General features: G+C 42.4%; 1 protein-coding gene across 2 annotated transcripts in view; it reads left to right on the top strand.

Annotated features, from left to right (window-relative positions):
- The window catches only part of LOC109902599 (ephrin type-B receptor 1), a 205,239-nt gene that overhangs the window by 168,032 nt on the left and 11,650 nt on the right, over window positions 1–25,557 (top strand). For both annotated transcript variants that reach the window (XM_031786034.1, XM_020499081.2), the window contains exons 8-12: window positions 2,070–2,178; window positions 2,342–2,406; window positions 10,183–10,371; window positions 10,938–11,185; window positions 18,814–19,029. In XM_031786034.1, coding sequence (XP_031641894.1) covers window positions 2,070–2,178; window positions 2,342–2,406; window positions 10,183–10,371; window positions 10,938–11,185; window positions 18,814–19,029 — 827 coding nt within the window. The remainder of the gene's footprint in view (window positions 1–2,069; window positions 2,179–2,341; window positions 2,407–10,182; window positions 10,372–10,937; window positions 11,186–18,813; window positions 19,030–25,557) is intronic.

The following is a 25,557-nucleotide window of genomic DNA, read 5'->3' as shown; positions in this document are numbered from 1 at the left end:
ACACTTCAACTATGACAGACAAAATGAGGGAAAAAAATCCAGAAAATCACATTGTAGTATTTTTAATGAATTTATTTGCAAATTATGGTGGAAAATAAGTATTTGGTCAATAACAAAAGTTTATCTCAATACTTTGTTATATACCCTTTGTTGGCAATGACAGAGGTCAAACGTTTTCTGTAAGTCTTCACAAGGTTTTCACACACTGTTGCTGGTATTTTGGCCCATTCCTCCATGCAGATCTCCTCTAGAGCAAGAGCAGTGATGTTTTGGGGCTGTTGCTGGGCAACATGAACTTTCAACTCCCTCCAAAGATTTTCTATGGGGTTGAGATCTGGAGACTGGCTAGGCCACTCCAGGACCTTGAAATGCTTCTTACGAAGCCACTCCTTCGTTGCCTGGGCGGTGTGTTTGGGATCATTGTCATGCTGAAAGACCCAGCCACATTTCATCTTCAATGCCCTTGCTGATGGAAGGAGGTTTTCACTCAATATCTCACGATACATGGCCCCATTCATTCTTTCCTTTTCACGGATCAGTCATCCTGGTCCCTTTGCAGAAAAACAGCCCCAAAGCATGATGTTTTCACCCCCATGCTTCACAGTAGGTATGGTGTTCTTTGGATGCAACTCAGCATTCTTTGTCCTCCAAACACGACAAGTTGAGTTTTTACCAAAAAGTTATATTTTGGTTTCATCTGACCATATGACATTCTCCCAATCTTCTTCTGGATCCTCCAAATGCTCTCTAGCAAACTTCAGACGGGCCTGGACATGTACTTGCTTAAGCAGGGGGACACGTCTGGCACTGCAGGATTTGAGTCCCTGGCGGCGTAGTGTGTTACTGATAGTAGGCTTTGTTACTTTGGTCCCAGCTCTCTGCAGGTCATTCACTAGGTCCCCCCGTGTGGTTCTGGGATTTTTGCTCACCGTTCTTGTGATCATTTTGACCCCACGGGGCGAGATCTTGCGTGGAGCCCCAGATCGAGGGAGATTATCAGTGGTCTTGTATGTCTTCCATTTCCTAATAATTGCTCCCACAGTTGATTTCTTCAAACCAAGCTGCTTACCTATTGCAGATTCAGTCTTCCCAGCCTGGTGCAGGTCTACAATTTTGTTTCTGGTGTCCTTTGACAGCTCTTTGGTCTTGGCCATAGTGGAGTTTGGAGTGTGACTGTTTGAGGTTGTGGACAGCTGTCTTTTATACTGATAACAAGTTCACACAGGTGCCATTAATACAGGTAACGAGTGGAGGACAGAGGAGCCTCTTAAAGAAGAAGTTACACGTTTGTGAGAGCCAGAAATCTTGCTTGTTTGTAGGTGACCAAATACTTATTCTCCACCATAATTTGCAAATAAATTCATAAAAAATCCTACAATGTGATTTTCTGGATTTTTTTTTCTAATTTTGTCTGTCGTCGTTGAAGTGTACCTATGATGAAAATTACAGGCCTCTCTCATCTTTTTAAGTGGGAGAACTTGCACAATTGGTGGCTGACTAAATACTTTTTTGCCCCACTGTACATGATATAGATAAATACTGGAGAATGTGTGATTCAGTTGGAAATGACAGAACAGCAACACATCCTTTTAATCCGATCTATACATATGAAGGTATGGTGTTTCTGTTTACTTTCTTAACTCTCCCTCTGACACGTGATAAAGCATTTGTGTTGAGATTAGCAGGCGTTCTTCTGACTCCTATTGAGTGTGTAAGGGGATTAGCTGTGTCAGGAAGCAATGTGTGACTCTGAGGGACTGTCTGTCTGCATAGATACTAGCCCACATGTCTATGTGTATCACAGTAGAGACACTTTTGACACTGTCCCAATACCATTTAACTGTTCCAATACTCATATTTCTCATCTCTCCCATCCTTTCCTCTCTTCTCTCACCACTTTACTTTTCACACCTCTTCTCTGACCTCCTCTTTTACCTTCCCTTCAACTATCTCTATTTATCTCCATTTCTCTCCTATCTCTCTCTCTGTCTCTCTCTCTCTGTCTCTCTCTCTCTCTCCGTCTCTGTCGCTCTCTCTCTGTCTTTCTCTCTCTCTCTCTGTTGTTGCAGATGAGTATAAATCAGAGCTGAGGGAGCAGCTGCCTTTGATTGCAGGCTCAGCGGCTGCAGGAGTGGTCTTCCTTGTATCATTGGTGGCCATCTCCATCGTCTGCAGCAGGTAACAACCACTTAGTCACTGCTCATACCTGGTGTTACCGGGAATATGATCAACGGTTATGCCTCCCAGGAATGAAATGTTAATATTACAAAATGTTTAATACAGTGTCTTAATATTGTCAAATATGGTTACATAACCGTCTTTTGCTGATTATTTGTTGCAGGAAGAGATCATACATGAAGGAGACTATATACAGTGACAAACTTCAGCACTACAGTACAGGCAGAGGTAAGCATAAAGCTCTCATCCCATCCCATCCCACACACACAATACACACCCCCACGGACCCTCCCACTCACACACTCTTCTACCAGTGACTCCACCAGAGGCACCACACAACATCTGACTCCCATCATCCCAGCCGGGCCCTTATATAACATCCTGGCTATTTTGATAGATTATCTATTTAAGACCCAGCTCGTTACCTATCCTCCTTCATCCCTGCCTCCTTATTCCTCTCCGGTGAGGGAAAAAAGTATTTGATCCCCTGCACCCATGAGAAGGTGACAACAGTTGGTGCGATTATTCGCACATGGAAGAAACACAAAATAACTGCCCATCTCTCTCAGCCTGGGGCTCCATGCAAGATCTCACCTCGTGGAGTTTCAATGATCATGAGAACGGTGAGGAATCAGCCCAGAACTACACGGGAGGATCTTGTCAATAATCTCAAGGCAGCTGGGACCATAGTCACCAAGAAAACAATTGGTAACACACTATACCGTGAAGGACTGAAATCCTGCAGTGCATGCAATGTCCCCCTGCTCAAGAAAGCACATATACATGCCCGTCTGAAGTTTGCCAATGAACATCTGAATGATTCAGAGGACAACTGGGTGAAAGTGTTGTGGTCAGATGAGACCAAAATGGAGCTCTTTGGCATCAACTCAACTCACCGTTTTTGGAGGAGGAGGAATGCTGCCTATGACCCCAAGAACATCATCCCCACCGTCAAACATGGAGGTGGAAACATTATGCTTTGGGGGTGTTTTTCTGCTAAGGGGACAGGACAACTTCACCGCATCAAAGGGACGATGGACGGGGCCATGTACCGTCAAATCTTGGGTGAGAACCTCCTTCCCTTAGCCAGAGCATTGAAAATGGGTCGTGGATGGGTATTCCAGCATGACAATGACCCAAAACACACGGCCAAGGCAACAAAGGAGTTGCTCAAGAAGAAGCACATTAACCTGTAGTGACGCCCAGCCCGTGAACGGGACCGTTATCATCATCTGACACTAATTAGCATAACGCAACGGACATAAATCTTCCTAGAAGATCTTCCTATTCATGAAAATCACAAGTGAAATATATTGGAACACAGCTTAGCCTTTTGTTAATCACCCTGTCATCACAGATTTTCAAAATATGCTTTACAGCCAATGCTAGACAAGCATTTGTGTAAGTTTATCATAGCCTAGCATAGCATTATGACTTGCTAGCAGCAGGCAAACTTGTCACGGATATCAGAAAAGCAATCAAATTAAATCGTTTACCTTTGATGCACTTCGGATGTTTTCACTCACGAGACTCCCAGGTAGACAGCCAAATTTCACTTTTTTCCCAAAATATTATTTTTGTAGGCGAAATAGCTCCGTTTGTTCTTCACGTTTGGCTGAGAAATCGCCCGGAAATTGGGGTCACCACAACGCCGAAAAATATTCCAAATTGGCTCCATAATATCGACAGAAACATGGCAAACGTTGTTTAGAATCCATCCTCAAGGTGTTTTTCTAATATCTATTTGATAATATATCCGTCGGGACAATTCCTTTTTCTCTAGGACCGATTGGAGTAATGGCTACCTCTGCACTTTACGCGAGAATCTCTCTCGGAGCCACCATGTGACCACTTACGCAATGTGCCCCATACAGCTATTCTTCAACAGTAATGCGTAAAACTACGTCACAATGCTGTAGACACCTTGGGGAATACGTAGAAAGCGTAAGCTCGTTGATGGTACATTCACAGCCATATAGGGAGTCATTGGAACGCAGCGCTTTCAAAACCTGGGGCACTTCCGGATTGGATTTTTCTCAGGCTTTCGCCTGCAACGTCAGTTCTGTTATACTCACAGACAATGTCTTTACAGTTTTGGAAACGTTAGTGTTTTCTATCCAAAGCTGTCAATTATATGCATATTCTAGCATCTTTTCCTGACAAAATATCCCGTTTAAAACGGGAACGTTTTTTTTCCAAAAATGAAAATACTGCCCCCTAACACCAAGAGGTCCTGGAGTGGCCTAGCCAGTCACCAGACCTTAATCCCATAGAAAATCTGTGGAGTGAGCTGAAGGTTCGAGTTGCCAAAGGTCAGCCTCAAAACCTTAATGACTTGGAGAAGATCTGCACAGAGGAGTGGGACAAAATCCCTCTTGAGATGTGTGCAAATCTGGTGGCCAACTACAAGAAACGTCTGACCTCTGTGATTGCCAACAAGCGTTTTGCCACCAAGTACTAAGTCATGTTTTGCAGAGGGGTCAAATACTTATTTCTCTCATTAAAATGCAAATCAATGTCAATTGACATGCGTTTTTCTGGATTTTTGTTGTTGTTATTCTGACTCTCACTGTTCAAATAAACCTACCATTAAAATTAATTTCTTTGTCAGTGGGCAAACGTACAAAACCAGCAGGGGATCAAATACTGGTTTCCCTCACTTTAGATGCTATACAATGGTGCCGGATGAGTTGAGATATCCCAACACAGTGTTTTAGGATGAGATACACCTTGTAAATGTACTCATTATGAATTTTTATCATGCACTCTCTCTCTTTCTTTCTCTCTTTCACTCTCTCTCTCTCACACACACATGTATACAAGCACACACACACACACGTCTCCTACATACAGTGGGTTCTGGACCAGGGCAGTGGTCAGGGAATAGCGTCTAATGTATGTACAAGTTTCAGTGTTTTACAGCTAAAATGATCAATATTGGATAACATGCTGCCAATCGAGTGCCTACAGGGCCCTGACCTTTCACAGATCAGATCAACCTGTTACAATGGATTCTGAATCCGGCCTAATTAAGGGTCGATTTCCCAAGAGTCTTGTTGCCCTGTTCAGTTACTCCTCTCTCTCTCTCTCTCTCTCTCTCTCTCTCTCTCTCTCTCTCTCTCTCTCTCTCTCTCTCTCTCTCTCTCAATTCAATTCAATTCTCTCTCTCTCTCTCTCTGTCTGTCTGTCTCTGTATATCTGTCTCTCTGTCTCTGTCTGTCTCTGTCTCTCAGGATTAACAGTCATTCTGTTTGATGGACACTCAGATCAGAGAGAAAGAGAATGTTTACATTTAGTATCTATTATTTCTCTCTGCCATCCATAAAAAGATGGTGCCACAGCACAGGTGAAGATAAAATATATATTGCTGTTTAAACAAGAGATAAGATGATATGTTGCTGATCATAAATTGAATAGATTCTGCACATGTGGTGTGGAAAGATTTGGACGCTGTGCAGATATACCCTTATAATAGTACAGTCAGTGCAGGTTGCCAAGAAACCCATTATGGGATGGTGAGCTGTTTCTCTTCCCCCGGCGCCTGAGTAAATCCTCTCATTTGAGTGTGTTTGGATTCACTTAATTGTCTATTAAATCTGAGTATCCTATTGGTTCAAAGCAATTAGGACTATGTCAGAATGAGCCGATCCTGTTCCATTGAGAACCAAGCCTTGATCCCCACAAGAGCCACAGAATAGATATTCTCAAGTCAACACGTCTGATTGTCCTTTACTTTCAATAGTTCCATTATTCTTCCATTTTTGTAGTGTAGAATATATGTAGAAAGAGGCAGATATCAGAAAAATCTATAGTTAACCTTGTCCTTAAACTGGAAACTTTGGCTGGGTTTTCATAATTAAGTTTACTTCATTATTTTTTTTCTCAATCATAAAAGTGAAATGCACACACACATTTAGGGATTGCTTTGCAGGTGCATAGGAAATGTTAAATAACAGTTTGAAGAAACATAGAAGCTATGACGAAGGCTGTGAGGCCAAAATGTTGGCACAAAATACTGATACTGTGCAAGTGCAGTGTGTGGGATCTTTTCTCTGAATCTTAAAATAGGATGTCTACTGCAGGAGGGGATATTTCCTGGAATTTTTCATCTTAGTGTGTGTTATGACGCTTTTCCCTCTCTTACGTTGCAATGTTTGCTAGGACTTTGTGAGTCACTCTGTTCATCTTATATGTCTCTGGGATCAAAAACATTGTTTGGTCTGCTAGTCTTCTGCTTGGTTACCAGGGACTTTGTCCAACTTGCTTGGAGGTAAAAGAAACCAATCTAATAATTTGGTCAGCAAAATAGCAAGGGGATGTCTGAGGACAGTTTTGATTACAGAAAAACTTATCATCACAGTTCAAATGGAGGCACCAGTGTGTAAGCACCAACATTCAAGCCAAATCTATTTGTGATTTTGATGCACTGTTAGGCTTGATTTTCCGTTGGAAAATCAGATCACGCCTCCATTTTGCTCCTCCCCTCCTATAGCCAGAAACTTAAATAGGAAGTACCTGTGGTAAGGACTGTTCAATGTTGGTCTGACCAATCAGAATCTTCAAGATTATTTTGATTGCGAGTACTGGGAATTGCCGGGCTGCCTCTGAGAATTTTGCAAATAAATTCATTAAAAATCCTACAATGTGATTTTCTGGATTTCTTTTTCTAATTTTGTCTGTCATAGTTGAAGTGTACCTATGATGTAAATTACAGGCCTCTCTCATCTTTTTTAAGTGGGAGAACTTGCACAATTGGTGGCTGACTAAATACTTTTTTGCCCCACTGTATGTGGCAGGGACTCCAGACAATCAGCGATTATAAATCGGTGCCACACCGATGCCTCACTCCCGGACAAGCTAAACACCTTCTTTGCCTACTTCGGGGAAAACATAGAGCCGCCTTCATGGGACTTACTGCATGTACCGCTTTTCAAGGAACCATAGTGGCTTTACAATTGTAGAAATGAAAAGAAAAACTTGAGTAAAAGTAAAGATACTGTAATACAAAATGACTCAAGTAAAAGTGAAAGTAGCCCAGTAAAATACTACTTCAGTAAAAGTCAGATTATCAGATTTTAAATGTACTTAAATACAGTGGTGGAAAAAGTACTACATTTTCATACTTGAGTAAAAGTTCAAAGTTAAAGTAAATACTATACCTCAAATTCCTTATATTTAGCAAACCAGGCGGCACAATTTCCTTTTTTATGACTTTTTTTTGACAGCCAAGGACACACTCCAACATAATTTACAAAGGAAGCATTTATGTTTAGTGAGTCCAATAGATCAGAGGCAGTAGGGATGACCAGGGACGTTCTCTTGATAAATGTGTAAATTTGACCTTTTTCCTGTACTGCTAAGCATTCAAATTGTAACTAGTACTTTGGGTGTCTGCAGAAAATGTATGGAGTAAAAAGTAAAAGTTGGCAAAAATATTAATATTAAAGTAAAACACTGTAGTGGTCTTGGTGTAGCTGGTGCAGAGGAGTCAGGCACAGGACAGCAGAGATGAGTAACACAAGTAACTTTACTCATATATTCCACATAACATGTCGTAATACTGAGCCCACATAAACGGACCGAACATACATAAAACGCACAGAAACCATGGGGAAAAAATAGGGTTAAATAATGAACATGTAACTGGGGAATTGAAACCAGGTGTGTAAAACAAAGACAAAACAAATGGAAAATAAAAAGTGGATCGGCGATGGCTAGAAGGAAGTCTTGACAAGTACAGATACCCCAAAAAACAACTTAAGTAATACTTTCAAGTATTTTACACCAATGCTGCTCAGTATAGTGAAGAGAGGAGTGTCTTAGTTGTGTATTTCTTTGCTTGTATGTGTGTGTGTGGGGGGAGGGGCAGGCCTTGTCAAAGAGGTTGGGCTTTAGGAGGGACTGAAAGGCAGTGATGGCCTCTGAGTCATGGATGGCTGGAGGGAGATTCAGAGCCTAGGAGCAACCGTGGAGAAGGCCCTGTCGTTGAAACTCTGGAGCTTCGACCTGGGGATAATAAGGTGGAATGGAGTGTGCGTGTTGGTTGGTAGGGGAGAAAGAGGTCTGAGAGGTAAGTGGGGGGGGGGGCAAGGTGGTGAAGGCTTTGTAGTTTAGAAGGAGGATCTTGTAATCAATGCGTTGGGAGACCGTGGAGTTCACGGAGGACAGGGGTGATGTGCTGCCAGGTCTTAGTGTGGATGAGGAGTCGAACTGCAGAATTGTAACCATCCATTTGGAGATTATGGTGGGAGCTTGAATTGATGCAGGAGAGAAGTGAGTTGCAGTAGTCAAGATAGAAGGAGATTAACTTGTTATGGCTGCAATCCCACTAATGGGATAAGTGTCATCAACAACCGCTGAATAGCATAGCGCTACATTCAATAAATATTACTAAAATAGTTATATTCATGAAATCACAAGTGCAATATAGGAAAACACAGCTTAGCCTTTTGTTAATCCACCTGTCGTGTCAGATTTTGAAATTATGCTTTACAGCGAAAGCAATCCAAGCGTTTGTGTATGTTTATCGATCGCACGACAAAACATTAAGTACACTTAGCCTCAGGTAGCTTGGTCACGAAAATCAGAAAAGCAATCAAATGAATCGTTTACCTTTGATGATCTTCGGATGTTTTCACTCACGAGACTCCCAGTTACACAACAAATGTTCCTTTTGTTCCATAAAGATTATTTTTATATCCAAAATACCTCCGTTTGTTTGCCGCGTTATGTTCAGAAATCCACAGGAAAGAGCGGTCATGACAACGCAGATGAAAATTCCAAATAGTTTCCATAATGTCCACAGAAACATGTCAAACGTTTTTTATAATCAATCCTCAGGTTGATTTTAAAATATATAATCGATAATATATCAACCGCAAATGTCTTTCACAGTAGGAGAGGGAAGAGCAATACCTATCCAAACTCTGTTGCGCGAGCAAAACTCATGTGACCACTTGATACGATGTTATTGTTCTGGCTCATTTGTCAAAATAAAAGCCTGAAATCATGTCTGAAGACTGTTGACATTGAATCTGGTTCATATCCCTTTAAATCCAGCAAAGGGAGGCTATGGAACATGGAGTTTTCAAAATAGAAGCCACTTCCTATTTTGATTTTCCTCAGGGTTTCGCCTCTAATATCAGTTCTGTTATACTCACAGACAATATTTTGACCGTTTTTGGAAACTTTAGAGTGTTTTCTATCCAATACTAATAATACTATGCATATATTAGCAACTGAGACTGAGGAGCTGGCCGTTTACAATGGGCAACTTTTCATCCAAGCTACTCAATACTGCCCCTGCAGCCATAAAAAGTTAATTCATGTATGAGGGTTTTAGCGGATTCAGCCCAACGCATCACCAGGGGCACACTGCCTGCCGTCAAGGTAGGTATTACTGCACTGTTGGAGCTAGAAACATAAGCATTTCACTGTACCTGCATAACATCTGCAAAATATGTGTACCCAACCAATAACATTTGATTTTATTAATGTTAGGGCCTCATAAAATCGGTTACAGGACAACAATCAGGAGCGACTCTTCAGTCTAAAAAACACATTTATGCCCACTCACACACATACACACTTGCCAAATCACACACATATTTTTGTAAGGTCTCTGCGTTCTGTATTTCTCATTTGGCCATTGCTCCGGATGACAGTAGCGCACTCAGATTCCAAGCTACTATTGTCAATGACTCACCCGTATCATCTGTACAGAGGGTAATGTGATATTGTGTCATTTTTATCAGTTTATGCTCAGTTCCTGAAGGTGGGAGAGAGGAGCCAAGGAAATTGCCTTCCACAGCAATTACGGGAAATAGTTTACATCTCTGTGTGTGTGAGAGCAAGAGAGAGAGTCTGGAAAGAAAAACATGGAGATGACATGCACACACATACTGTACATACATATAGTCACACACGGACAAACACTGATGATATATTTGTTTGAGCTTCCCCGTGCTCATCCTAACCTCTCATCCTCCTCGGCCTTTGTTACAGAACTCTCTCTGAGACCGGACATGTCCAACTGCCCTTCCCCCATGGGATGCCCCACCCACTTCTCTGGCTCACCAGGGATTAAGATCTACATCGATCCCTTCACCTACGAGGACCCCAACGAGGCCGTCCGAGAGTTTGCCAAGGAGATCGACGTGTCTTGTGTGAAGATCGAGGAGGTCATTGGTGCAGGTGACATGGTGGAAATGGAGTACCTCTGCGGTATCCATGAATCTATATCATTTTCTCCTCCACTTTCTCTTTACCTGTACAGTATCCAGGTGTTAGCACAGCTATTCAGTTTAAAAAAAAAAACTTTTTCCATCTAATTTGTTTTGCTTTTAGATAGAGAACCATATCCACTTCACAGAGCTTCTCTCTTGACAGAGAGCAAATTTAGCCGCTATCTCAGTAACCGGACCACCTCCATCTATAATTCATGCTGATTTTATCTGTTGGGGACATTTATTTTTTACTTGACTTGACATATTCATGCATTCAGCAAAAGAACGGTCCTCTCACTGGCTGATGTTTGACATCTGCAGACTTGTCAGCACAGCACTTGTCTTATGACCCTGAAGCTGGGCTCTATTATCTGTCTGTCACGCATACAGTGTTTTATCTTTATGGGGACTTTTGATTGTACATGTGCTATATGTATTAGAATAGGAAGTTAAAATATATGGCATCAGCTTGCATACATGTAGCTGGCTTTGTAATAAGGTAATCAATCAGTAATCCCATGTCTTTCCCTCCAGGCGAGTTTGGGGAGGTGTATAAGGGTCGTCTGAAGCCGGCTGGGAAAAGGGAGCTGTACGTGGCCATTAAGACCCTGAAGGCGGGCTACGTGGAGAAGCAGAGGCGGGACTTCCTGTCTGAGGCCAGCATCATGGGCCAGTTTGACCACCCCAACATCATCCGACTGGAGGGCGTGGTCACTAAGAGCCGGCCAGTCATGATCATCACAGAGTTTATGGAGAATGGGGCCCTGGACTCCTTCCTGAGGGTGAGAAAGGGAGCACTGCTTTGTTATTATGTTTTAACCTCCTCTGTTCAGGACACCACCCCGGGCACAGCTTTCACTTAATAGGGCCACTGTGTGGTTTCATACAGTGCCTTCAGAAAGTATTCACACCCATTGACTTTTTCAACATTTTGTTGTGTTACACAGTGGGATTAAAATGGATTTAATTGTTTTTTTTGTGTCAACAATGCACACAAAATTCTCTGTAATTGTAACGGCTTTCGTCGTCGGATGAGGAAGAGTAGTCGAACCAAAGCGCAGCGTGGTAAGTGTTCATGTTTGTTTATTGAACTGAACACTAATACAAAATAACTAGAGAATAAATGAAACGGAAACAGTCCCGTAAGGTGCAAACACTAAACAGAAAATAACTACCCACAAAACCCATGTGGGAAAAAGCTACCTAAGTATGGTTCCCAATCAGAGACAACGAAAGACAGCTGTCCCTGATTGAGAACCATACCCGGCCAAAACAAAACAATACAAAACATAGAATAATGACATAGAATGCCTACCCAAATCACACCCTGACCAAACCAAAATAGAGACATAAAAAGCTCTCTATGGTCAGGGCGTGACAGTAATGTCAAAGTGGAAGAAAATTATTATAAATTGTTTCAATTGATGGAAAATAAAACACTAATATATCTTGATTAGATAAGTATTCAACCCCCTGAGTCAATAAATGTTATAATGACGTTTGGCAGCAATTACAGCTGTGAGTCTTTCTGGGTAAATCTCTGTACAATATTTGCCCATTATTCTTAAAAAATGTGTCAAGCTCTATCAAGTTGGTTGTTGGTCATTGCTAGAGAGCCATTTTCATGTCTTGCCATTGATTTTCAAGCAGATTTTAAGTCAAAACTGTAACTAATCCACTCAGGAACATTCCATTGTGTCTTGGTAAATATCTCGTGTATATCTGGCCTTGTGTTTTAGGTTATTGTCCTGCTGAAAGGTGAATTTGTCTCAGAATGTCTGTCAGACTGAACCAGGTTTTCCTCTAGGATTTTGCCTGTGCTTAGCTCTATTCTGTTTCTTTTTATCCTAAAAACTCCCTAGTTCTTGCTGATAACAAACATACCCTTAACATGCAGCCACCACAATTCTTGAAAGTTTGAGTGAGTGGTACTCAGTGATGTTAGATTTTCCCCAAATATACTTATATTTGTAAGAAAGATTCACAGCTGACAAACAGTGGGGAGAACAAGTATTTGATACACTGCCGATTTTGCAGGTTTCCCTACTTACAAAGCATGTAGAGGTCTGTAATTTTATCATAGGTAGTACACTTCAACTGTGAGAGACGGAATCTAAAACAAAAATCCAGAAAATCACATTGTATGATTTAAGTAATTAATTTGCATTTTATTGCATGACATAAGTATTTGATACATCAGAAAAGCAAAACTTAATATTTGGTACAGAAACCTTTGTTTGCAATTACAGATGTCATATGTTTCCTGTAGTTCTTGACCAGGTTTTCACACACTGCAGCAGGGATTTTGGCCCACTCCTCCATACAGACCTTCTCCAGATCCTTCAGGTTTCAGGGCTGTCGCTGGGCAATACGGACTTTCAGCTCCCTCCAAAGATTTTCTATTGGGTTCAGGTCTGGAGACTGGCTAGGCCACTCCAGGACCTTGAGATGCTTCTTACGGAGCCACTCCTTCGTTTCCCTGGCTGTGTGTTTCAGGTCGTTGTCATGCTGGAAGACCCAGCCACGACCCATCTTCAATGCTCTTACTGAGGGAAGGAGGTTGTTGGCCAAGATCTTGCGATAAATGGCCCCATCCATCAGTTAATACAGGTAATGAGTGGAGAACAGGAGGGCTTCTTGAAGAAAAACTAACAGGTCTGTGAGAGCCGGAATTCTTACTGGTTGGTAGGGGATCAAATACTTATGTCATGCAATAAAATGCAAATTAATTACTTAAAAATCATACAATGTGATTTTCTGGATTTTAGATTCCGTCTCTCACAGTTGAAGTGTACCTATGATAAAGATTACAGACCTCTACATGCTTTGTAAGTAGGAAAACCTGCAAAATCGTCAGTGTAACAAATACTTGTTCTCCCCACTGTACTTATAAGTATATCACTTATAAGTATTTTTAAAAAGGCACTTTATATGAATCATATTGATCGATCAGCTCAAGCTTTTATAGTTAATTTGACAGTCTTACACAAACAGTGAAGTATGATTGTTGAGAATAGTTGGGACAAGGATTATGACAATGGAGATTTAAAGCTATCTGGAGGATAAATGTTTTTCAATATAGCAGGGAATTGAGATCTGATAAACAACCTTGGCATGAATTGGAAAAAGAATCTAAAGCTTGTGTGTGTAAGCATGATTTCTATTTATCAATAACATTTGATTTATCCTAATGTAATTCATGAGATTAACGTAAATGCAATTGTTCCACCCAGAGCTCTTTGAGGCAATGTAGCTAATATATTCACAGTGCCCTGATTCAAAGTGCCAGCCTGGCACAGTTTAGTGCTTCTTCTAACTCCTTGGAAACAGAGAACATGGAACCCAATCAATACGTGGCCTAGTTTTCTAATCCCCTCAACCTGTTTCCTCCTCTCTTTGATCCTGTGCTCGTTTGAAGCGGGGCTTTGAACACCCCTTTGATGTCCGCTCCCTCACCAGGCCCCTCTTCCGAGCCACCGCACTTGACTCCCGCAGCCATCGATTTCTGGGTTGTTTTTCTTCTGGCATGCCCATGTTGCTGGCGAAGGGAGCCACAGTTGAATGAGCACCCCGCTCTGAGTGTTGGAGGTGCCCACTGAGGCCACACCGGAGGGTCAGACTTTCAGTGACCCATGGGAGGGGGTTATCCACCTTGGTAGGGGCCACTAATAAACAGCCAAGCTGGGGATAAGGAGGCAGAGTGAGAAAGATTAAAGACATGGAGCCACTTAACATATATGTTTTATTTATTGTCACATACACCGGATAGGTGCAGTGGAATGTGTAGTTTTACAGGGACAGCAATAGTTTTACGCCTGGCCGATGTTATGGGCTGGCCTTAGGGTGCCTGGTCCGCCCTACCATAGCTCCTTGCCCATGCAAATAAATATTTAAATATTTATAATTTATTTGCCCGAGACAAGCGCCGACAGAAAGACGCATCAATCTCAGATAAAGCATTTGCATGAGTTAAACAGCGCCGCTCTGTCACAGTATGTATAGCCTATGTATCTGATGCTGTCTGGCCAAAAAATAGTATGGTATGTGGCCAGACCGCATCAGATTCATTGGCTACATATAGTAAGACAGGGGTGCTGTTTTGCTATGCTTTCTCCGGTAAGATATTTTCAGCCGCTGTTCAGATGCTAGAGGTATTTTGGATTAATTATTTTGGATGAATGTAACCTACTTTTTGAAGTGATGAAAACATCATGACTGGTTGTGCTCATGCCACAGTAACACTAGAACCGCTAAAGCAGTCATTTGGACTGCTCATGAATTACATTTTGTTACTCTGGAATGTTTAAAGTCATAAGTCTATATAACATTCTGTCATTGTTAGAATCTTAATATCACAAACAGAACTGGAGATATGTCATTTTTGAATTGTTTTCTGTGGTTGCCCCTCCTCCCGACTGTAGGGCCTGATCCCCTCCTTCTCCTGGTACTGTGCCCAGTTGATAATCACCCCTAAGGTGCCGTGCCCAATTGACAAGCACTCCGATAATTGCCTCGAAACTGAACTTAAACTATATCTAAACTAATTTCACACGTCTAACAACAGGTGAAATACAGTATTATGTAATCCCCAATTGTGAATGAAGAACAAGGTGGGCCATTCTATTGTATTTATCTAATTATAATCTCTAAATGGTATGTACCCTATATACTTAGGGCGGCAGGTAGCCTAGTGGTTAGAGCGTTGGGCCAGTAACCGAATGGTTGCTAGATCGAATCCCTGAGCTGACAAGGTAAAAAACTGTCCTTCTGTACCTGAACAAGGCAGTTAACCCACTGTTCCCTGGTAATATGTCATTGTAAATACATGTTTGTTCTTAAGTGACTTGCCTTGTTAAATATATCAGTCCATGGAATCCAAGCAGTCTTATCAGTCTACTCTGGCCTACTTTGAGTGCGTGCGTCATTTACAATGGCAAGAAGACCAAGACAAATGAATGCACATTCTGCATCAGCGTTGCTACAAAATTTGAATGAAAACGACTCCGATAGTGGGGAAGAAATTAATCATCTCTGATTGTTCTTCTGATTCTGAGCTTCAGACAGAACCTACAGGGCAAAGCACAGGTGCCCATGCCATCACCAAATGAAATGGTGAGACAGGAGAGAGGAAGGGATGGCACCATTTGGATAGAACATACTGGTTACAATGCTACGGGATGATTATCAACTAAATGTCACCACTGAGAGAGGGGACCCAACATCTCAAGCTAAAAAATACATCAGCAAATGCTTTTGTTGTTTATGTGACATGGACATGCTCTAACTGATGCCATTGCTTTTAGATTCACACCTTGTAAGCATGAGCTGACAATAATTTAAATTTTTTTACTGTTGTCATGTGAGGCACACTTGGCACTTATAATTATTCATCATTTGACCACACGTCTTGCTGACCGTGCGTATTGGTGGTTGGGGTATTTTTTTTATTACCACATTCCAAAACATGTTTTCTGTTGCATAGTTGTGACACAGGCACTCCACAAATAAAATCGATTGAAAACCTAAATATAATTTCTATATGTTTTTTTACATAAAAAAAAAGTCAGACTTCAACTGTATATGTGTATATATACAGTTGAAGTCGGAAGTTTACATACACTTAGGTTGGAGTCATTAAAACTTGTTTTTCAACTACTCCACAAACTATAGTTTTTAACAAACTATAGTTTTGTAAAGTCGGTTAGGAAATCTACATCGTGCATGACACAAGTCATTTTTCCAACATTTGTTTAAAGGCAGATTACTTCACTTGGGCCAGTAACTGTATCACAATTCCAGTGTGTCAGAAGTTTACATACGCTATGTTGACTGTACCTTTAAACAGCCTGGGAAATTCCAGAAAATGATGTCATGGCTTTAGAAGCTTCTGATAGGCTAATTGACATCATTTGAGTCAATTGGAGGTGTACCTGTGGAAGTATCTTTATCCACAGTATAATGAGTTCTATATCGACATAACCTGAAATGCCAATGAGCAAGGAAGAAGCCACTGCTCCAAAACTGCCATAAAAAGCCAGACTATGGTTTGCAAATGCAGATGGGGACAAAGATCTTACTTTTTGGAGAAATGTCCTCTGCTCTGATTAAACAAAAATAGAACTGTTTAGCCATAATGACCATCGTTATGTTTGGAGGAAAAAGGGGGAGGCTTGGAAGCTGAAGAACACCATCCTAACTGTGAATCACGGGGGTGGCAGCATCATGTTGTGGGGGTGCTTTGCTGCAGGAGGGACTGGTTCACTTCACAAAATAGATGGCATCATGAGGGAGGAACATTATGTGGATAAATTGAAGCAACATCTCAAGACATCAGTCAGGAAGTTTAAGCTTGGTTGCAAATGGGTCTTCCTATGTGGACAATGACCCCAAGCACACTTCCGAAGTTGTGGCAAAATGGCTTAAGGACAACAACATCAAGGTATTGGAGTGGCCATCACAAAGCCCTGACCTCAATCCTATCCTAATTTGTGGGCAGAACTGAAAAAGCGTATGCAAGCAAGGAGGCCTACCAACTTGATTCAGTTACACCAGCTCTGTCAGGATGAATGGGCCAAAATTCACCCAATTTATTGTGGGAAGCTTGTGGAAGGCTACCCGAAACATTTGACCCAAGTTAAACAATTTAAAAGCAATGCTACCAAATACTAATTGAGTGTATGTAAACTTCTGACCCCTGGGCATGTGACGAAATGAATAAAAACTGAAATAAATAATTATTTCTACTATTATTCTGACATTTCACATTCTTAAATATAGTGGTGATCCTAACTGACCGAAGACAGGGAATTCTTACTCGGATTAAATGTCAAGAATTGTGAAAAACTGAGTTTAAATATATCCGACTTCAACTCTGTGTGTGTGTGTGTGTGTGTGTGTGTGTGTGTGTACAGTACCTTGCAAAAGTATTCACCCCCTTTGGCATTTTTCCTATTTTGTTGCATTACAACCTGTCATTTAAATAGATTTTTATTTCATGTAATGGACATACACAAAATAGTCCAAATTGGTGAGGTGAAATGAAAAAAAATACTTGTTAAATATAAAACGGAAAAGTGGTGCGTGCATATGTATTCACCCCCTTTGCTATGAAGCCCCTAAATAAGATCTGGTGCAACCAATTACCTTCAGAAGTCACATAATTAGTTTGCACACAGGTGGACTTTATTTAAGTGTCACATGATCTCATTAGATATACACCTGTTCTGAAAGGACCCAGAGTTTGCAACACCACTAAGCAAGCAGCACCATGAAGACCAAAGAGCTATCCAAACAGGTCAGGGTCAAAGTTGTGGAAAAGTACAGATCAGGGTTGGGTTATTAAAAAATATCCGAAACTTTGAACATCCCAGTGAGCACCATTAAATCCATTATTAAAAAATGGAAAGAATATGGCACCACAACAAACCTGCCAAGAGAGGGCCGCCCACCAAAACTTACGGACCAGACAAGGAGGGCATTAATCAGTGAGGCAACAAAGAGGAGGAGCTGCAAAGCTCAACAGGGGAGATTGGAGGATCTGTCCATAGGACCACTTTAAGCTGTACACTCCACAATGTAGAAAATAGTAAAATATATAGAAAAACACTGGAATGAGTAGGTGTGTCAAAAGTTATGACTAGTACTGTTTGTATATACACTTATTTTTCAGTTTATTAGGTACACCCGTCTACTAACGGGTCGGACCCCCCTTTGCCACCAAAACAGCCTGAATTCTTTGGGGCATGGAAACGTTGCTCAATTGGTATCACGGAACCTAAGGTATTCATGGAAAACATTCCCCACAGCATTACACCACCGCCACCGACCTTTACTGTTGACACCAGGCAGGATCGGGCCATGGACTGCTTTCGCCAAATCCTGACTCTGCCGTCAGTATGATGCAACAGGAACCGGGATTCTCTAGACCAGGCGATGTTTTTCCACTCCTCAATTAACCAGTGTATGTGATTGCGTGTCCACTGGAGCCACTTCTTTTTATTTTTATCTGATAGGAGTGGAACCCTGTGTGGTTTTCTGCTGCAATACCCCATCCGTGAAAAGGACCAACGAGTTGTGACTTCCGAGACGCCATTCTGTTTGTGGCCCGCCTGTTAGCTTCCATGATTCCTTCCGTTCTCCTACGACCTCTCACCAACAAGCTGTATTTGCCCACAGGACTGCCGTTGACTGGACTTTTTTTTTCTTTTTTCGCCATTGGGGTGGTGTACCTAATAAGCTTTATTAGCACAAAGAAACCGCTCCACCAATTTCTGAAACTTTACCTTTGCATCTCCAACACAAGGACATTCTAGATGCATAGTGGGAGTATTATTTTCCCAAGAATCTTTACTATGTTATTACCTCTAATGTGACATAATTTCCTCTATGCCCCCTGGCCCCTCCACTGCAGCAAAACGATGGGCAGTTCACAGTGATCCAGCTAGTGGGGATGATGCGTGGCATCGCCGCAGGAATGAAGTACCTGGCAGAGATGAACTACGTCCACAGAGACCTGGCCGCCCGCAACATCCTGGTCAACAGCAACCTGGTCTGCAAGGTGTCCGACTTCGGCCTGTCCCGTTACCTGCAGGATGACACATCAGACCCCACCTATACTAGCTCCCTGGTGAGTACCCTTGTCTGTCGAGAGAGTTGGGTGATTCAATAGTTGACCATGGTTATTTATTTGTGTCTGTGGTGAATAAGGATTATATTATGTTAAATGTCACTCTTCTTTCACCAGAATCATATCTTATAACAAAGTCTACAGTATGTATGAGTATAACTTGCTATAACTACAGTATGCTATATGGCACTACTGCAGCAAAATGCACAAGTTGATGAATTGCAATCTTGATGGGTTCTGACTTTTCTCACAATTCTTTGGTTAAAACTGAAATTCAATAGAAAAAAAACTTCTCCACAATTCTGGGTGTCTGTCTGGCTGTGTGCAGGAGGCATAACTTTATAATGAGTTTCCCATAGGGCAGCCTCCACAACAGCTCCAATCAGAACATCAACATTTTGAAAGGAAACAGTACATTTTTCTCTTTCCCGTTAGCAAAATGGACAGTTATCACACAATGTGGAACACTAGACATTGGCAATGTGAATGGAATATCAACCCATGTCTGAGATGAGTGTACATGTCTGCCTATGCAAAGACACTCTCTCACACAGTCATAGATTATAGCAAATTATTGATTGGTGCTTGCAGGAGCATTGTAGTAGGCAACCCTGCAAGTATCATCTAAGATCTCTGCTAGGTTATACCTCCGAGAGTAGTTGGATTTCATTTGGGTTTGATGATAAGCTCTTAAATTATACTCTATATTGTAGATTTCCCACTTCGTATTTCCTCCGTTAGAATCATCATCTCCTGAAGAAACCATTGGTGTCTGGATGTTTGAGGGTATATAGTAAGTGAGAGTGTGCCTGACTGTGTGGATGTGGGTGAGTATGTCGGAGAGGCAGTGTGTATTGTGCCTGTCATGGTTGGCCCAGATGGCTGACCCTGTGGTTCTGTGTGGATGGCTGAGGGGGGCTGGAGAAGCTTGGGGGCTATGGCCATGCTTTGTTTGCTGCCTGCTAATTAAGACAGTCTTAACCACTCCTGGTCTGCCCCACTTCCCCGCTCCACTCTCTGTGCTCCACTCTTATTTGCCGCAGGCTTACTAGCGTGAGGTTAGGACATCTGTATTTCTAAGTTGGGTTGACTGTATCACAACCGACCGTGATTGGTTGCAATTTCAGTTTAATCCACCAGAAAAGACAAAACAAATAATACAACAAAACGTATTATTATTATTATTATTCCAAACGTGATATACATCCAATTGTGATTGCTCACATCAACACCATTATCCCAGAAACCCTAGACCCACTCCAATTTGCATACCACCCAAACAGATCCACAGATCATGCAATCTCTATTGCACTCCACACTGGCCTTTCCCACCTGGACAAAAGGAACACCTACGTGAGAATGCTATTCATTGAGTCCAGCTCAGCGTTCAACACCATAGTACCCTCAAAGCTCATCGCTAAGCTAAGAATCCTGGGACTAAACACCTCCCTCTGCAACTGGATCCTGGACTTCCAGATAGGCTGCCCCCAGGTGGTGAGGGTAGGTAGCAACACATCTGCCACGCTGATCCTCAACACTGGAGTATCCCAGGGGTGTGTGCTCAGTCCCTTCCTGTACTCCCTGTTCACCCACGACTGTGTGGCCAGGCACGACTCCAACACCAGAGACCTGGCCGGGTGGTGCCAGAATAACAACCTATCCCTCAATTTAACCAAGACTAAGGAGATGATTGTGGACTACAGGAAAAGGAGGACCGAGCACAACCCCATTCTCATCGACGGGGCTGTAGTGGAGCAGGTTGAGAGTTTCACTTTACTTGGTGTCCACATCACCAACAAACTAGAATGGTCCAAACACACCAAGACAGTCGTGAAGAGGGCACGACAAAACCTATTCCCCCTCAGGAAACTAAAAAGATTTGGCATGGGTCCTCAGATCCTCAAAAGGTTCAGGATGCAAATGTCAGATGTACCACTTCCTGGTTGGATTTTTCTCAGGTTTTCTCCTGCCATATGAGTTCTGTTATATTCACAGACATCATCCAAACAGTTTTAGAAACTTCAGAGTGTTTCTATCCAATAATAATAATATTATGCATATATTAGTATCTGGGACAGAGTAGGAGTCAGTTCACTCTGGGCACGCTATTCATCCAAAAGTGAAAATGCTGCCCCCTATCCCAAAAAGGTTAAAAGTGGTGTAGGTCTTGTTTATTTAAAGAGCATATTGAAGTTAGAAGCAATAGGATTTGAAGCAATAGCCTACCCGCTGTGGTCACTATTTTAGCACCATTTCGTGTTGCTCTGAGACAAGCATGGGGACTGGTCTTGACAAATCAATGAGATTTTTATTTTCACTGAATCTCCATTTGGGTATTGGTTAGACTACAATTATACATGTAGGGTGTGGAAATGTTAAGCTCTTAGTACTGTAGCCTACTCCCGATCGTCACGTTGTACAGCGCCATATTTTCTCCTATAACATGGGTTTGCTGTGATAAATATGGCAGGGGTAGCTCCAATGCTTCAGTTTCTCATCATATCCCAACTCAACATGAGGAACGAACCTGGCCAACAGGCTAGCTGTTTCCATTACAGGGCTGAGCTGCTCCACTGCTGTTTGAAATGGGAAACAGAGCTATCTGGGCTGGGGTCGCCCTTTTCACCTAACGAGCTCTACCCTTAGCACCTCAGACTGCACTGCTAAACAACATCATTGATTTCTTTCTGTTTGCTTGCCCTTTTAATTCCAGTTCTCCAGCCAATGTTCTGTTGGTTGACTCTGAAAGGGCTTTTTGAGGTGAAAAGGTTATTTCTTAACCGCACCTGATAAAAAAAAAAAAATGCCATTGCAGAGGTAAAGCATTTCTCCTACTTCCAACCACAGTCTTTTAGTTGCTGACTGCAACCCATTGGCAGTAAGATTACTAATTGAAAAGCATGTTTGATTTCACTGATGAATTGCACTATACATACATACAATCTAATTGCTAATTGTTTATATCACATAAATCACACATATTATAACAAACCTGATATAATGGCTTTGGCCAAGAGGGGCTCTTTTACTCACCTTTGTAGGGGAGATTTGTAGTGTGAGTGTGTGCAGTGACTTTTAGGCCTTTGTAAATGTCACACACATCATGGGGAGTGAGAGTTGAGACAGAAGAATGTAGAGGCCCAAAGCTGTACAGAGCAAGCTATCAAAGAGCACCAGAACTACACAGTGGGTGGCTCACCATTTACATTTTCTCATCTAATAATTTATGTCCAGTCCTTCATAGGTCAAAGATGATACGTTAAATGACCTCTATCTAAGCCAAGCTCCTGGTCCCTTGTGCAGTATGTGACTTTAACATCTCAATATTGACACAAATATAAAGTAAGTTTGTCAATATTTAAATAAGTTAGAGCATAAGTAATGCAGGAACCATGGGAATGCTGTATGTTAGGGAGGTATACGTGATAATTAGTTCCTATTCCTGTTTGTAATGTATCAATCCGTATCTACCCAGTCGGTTTCCACAAACTGTTTTTCCAGAAAATGTCAATATAACTTGTACTGCTCTCTAAATTTCCATTAATGCAGGGTTTCCCTGCTTCCTGCCATGTAGATACATATCCTCATGGTTTTGACAGTGTGAAACCCACTTGGCTTTAAGAAGGGATGACAGTCACTGGAGACTGAGGGGAAAAGCCTGCTTTGCTGAAATGTCCCAATGATACATATCTGGAGTAGGGCCATATTGATTTGGGTTTAACTGTACTATAAAAACAAGAATGTGAGATGGGAAAAGCCAGCCCTCGATACCCCTGGAGTTGTATTTTTTTTTACAGAATAAGTGCCATTCTCTTCACCCAATGGGATCATAAACCAAATTATGCCGGCTGGCATGAAATGCATTTTTCATCACCCCTCTGCCATATTAATAGTCTAATTTATCCTTGAAGATTGGAAAAACAAAGTAATCTGGTTAGGCTTCACATTACTATTTATGATTTGCTGTGGCAGATTTATGAGCTTACGTTATATGTGTGTAAACGTATACTACATGAAGATTGTGTGAGTGTGTGTGTGTGTGCGTGCATGAGAGGGAGGGAGTGGAAAGGAAACAGAGGGAGAGAGGTTTGCCTGTGTTTGTTCTAGGGAGAGATACAGGAGAGAGGTTTGCCTGTGTTTGTGCTAGGGAGAGATACAGGAGAGAGGTTTGCCTGTGTTTGTGCTAGGGAGAGATACAGGAGAGAGGTTTGCCTGTGTTTGTTCTAGGGAGAGATACAGGAGAGAGGTTTGCCTGTGTTTGTTCTAGGGAGAGATACAGGAGAGAGGTTTGCCTGTGTTTGTTCTAGGGAGAGATACAGGAGAGAGGTTTGCCTGTGTTTGTTCTAGGGAGAGATACAGGAGAGAGGTTTGCCTGTGTTTGTTCTAGGGAGAAATACAGGAGAGAGGTTTGCCTGTGTTTGTTCTAGGGAGGGATACAGGAGAGAGGTTTGCCTGTGTTTGTGCTAGGGAGAGATACAGGAGAGAGGGTTGCCTGTATTTGTGCTATGGAGAGAGGGTTGCCTGTATTTGTGCTATGGAGAGATACAGGAGAGAGGTTTGCCTGTATTTGTGCTATGGAGAGATACAGGAGAGAGGGTTGCCTGTGTTTGTTCTAGGGAGAGATACAGGAGAGAGGTTTGCCTGTATTTGTGCTGTGGAGAGATGGGTTGTTTCTGTAAATCAAATCAAATCAAATGTTATTTGTCACATACACATGGTTAGCAGATGTTAATGCGAGTGTAGCGAAATGCTTGTGCTTCTAGTTCCGACAATGCAGTAATTACCAACAAGTAATCTAACAAACAATTCCAAAACTACTGTCTTATACACACAAGTGTAAGGGCAAAAAGAGTATGTACATAAAGATATATGAATGAGTGATGGTACAGAGCGGCATAGGCAAGATGCAGTAGATGGTATCGAGTACAGTATATACATATGAGATGAGTATGTAAACAAAGTGGCATAGTTAAAGTGACTAGTGATACATGTATTACATAAAGATGCAGTAGATGATATAGAGTACAGTATATACGTATACATATGCGATGAATAATGTAGGGTATGTAAACATTATATTATGTAGCATTGTTTAAAGTGGCTAGTGATATATTTTACATCATTTCCCATCAATTCCCATTATTAAAGTGGCTGGAGTTGAGTCAGTGTGTTGGCAGCAGCCACTCAATGTTAGTGGTGGCTGTTTAACAGTCTGATGGCCTTGAGATAGAAGCTGTTTTTCAGTCTCTCGGTCCCAGCTTTGATGCACCTGTACTGACCTCGCCTTCTGGATGATAGCGGGGTGAACAGGCAGTGGCTCGGGTGGTTGTTGTCCTTGATGATCTTTATGGCCTTCCTGTAACATCGGGTGGTGTAGGTGTCCTGGAGGGCAGGTAGTTTGCCCCCGGTGATGCGTTGTGCAGACCTCACTACCCTCTGGAGAGCCTTACGGTTGTGGGCGGAGCAGTTGCCGTACCAGGCGGTGATACAGCCCGCCAGGATGCTCTCGATTGTGCATCTGTAGAAGTTTGTGAGTGCTTTTGGTGACAAGCCGAATTTCTTCAGCCTCCTGAGGTTGAAGAGGCGCTGCTGCGCCTTCTTCACGATGCTGTCTGTGTGGGTGGACCAATTCAGTTTGTCTGTGATGTGTTTGCCGAGGAACTTAAAACTTGCTACCCTCTCCACTACTGTTCCATCGATGTGGATAGGGGGGTGTTCCCTCTGCTGTTTCCTGAAGTCCACAATCGTCTCCTTAGTTTTGTTGACGTTGAGTGTGAGGTTGTTTTCCTGACACCACACTCCGAGGGCCCTCACCTCCTCCCTGTAGGCCGTCTTGTCGTTGTTGGTAATCAAGCCTACCACTGTTGTGTGGTCCGCAAACTTGATGATTGAGTTGGAGGCGTGCGTGGCCACGCAGTCGTGGGTGAACAGGGAGTACAGGAGAGGGCTCAGAACGCACCCTTGTGGGGCCCCAGTGTTGAGGATCAGCGGAGTGGAGATGTTGTTGCCTACCCTCACCACCTGGGGGTGGCCCGTCAGGAAGTCCAGTACCCAGTTGCACAGGGCGGGGTCGAGACCCAGGGTCTCGAGCTTGATGATGAGCTTGGAGGGTACTATGGTGTTAAATGCCGAGCTGTAGTCGATGAACAGCATTCTCACATAGGTATTCCTCTTGTCCAGATGGGTTAGGGCTGTGTGCAGTGTGGTTGAGATTGCATCGTCTGTGGACCTATTTGGGTGGTAAGCAAATTGGAGTGGGTCTAGGGTGTCAGGTAGGGTGGAGGTGATATGGTCCTTGACTAGTCTCTCAAAGCACTTCATGATGACGGAAGTGAGTGCTACGGGGCGGTAGTCGTTTAGCTCAGTTACCTTAGCTTTCTTGGGAACAGGAACAATGGTGGCCCTCTAGAAGCATGTGGGAACAGCAGACTGGGATAGTGATTGATTGAATATGTCCGTAAACACACCAGCCAGCTGGTCTGCGCATGCTCTGAGGGCGCGGCTGGGGATGCCGTCTGGGCCTGCAGC

The sequence above is a fragment of the Oncorhynchus kisutch genome, linkage group LG13, assembly GCF_002021735.2.
Source record: "Oncorhynchus kisutch isolate 150728-3 linkage group LG13, Okis_V2, whole genome shotgun sequence".
Classification (NCBI taxonomy): domain Eukaryota; kingdom Metazoa; phylum Chordata; class Actinopteri; order Salmoniformes; family Salmonidae; genus Oncorhynchus; species Oncorhynchus kisutch.
Note: the sequence above shows the minus strand (reverse complement) of the source record. Positions and strands in the feature narration are given on the sequence as shown.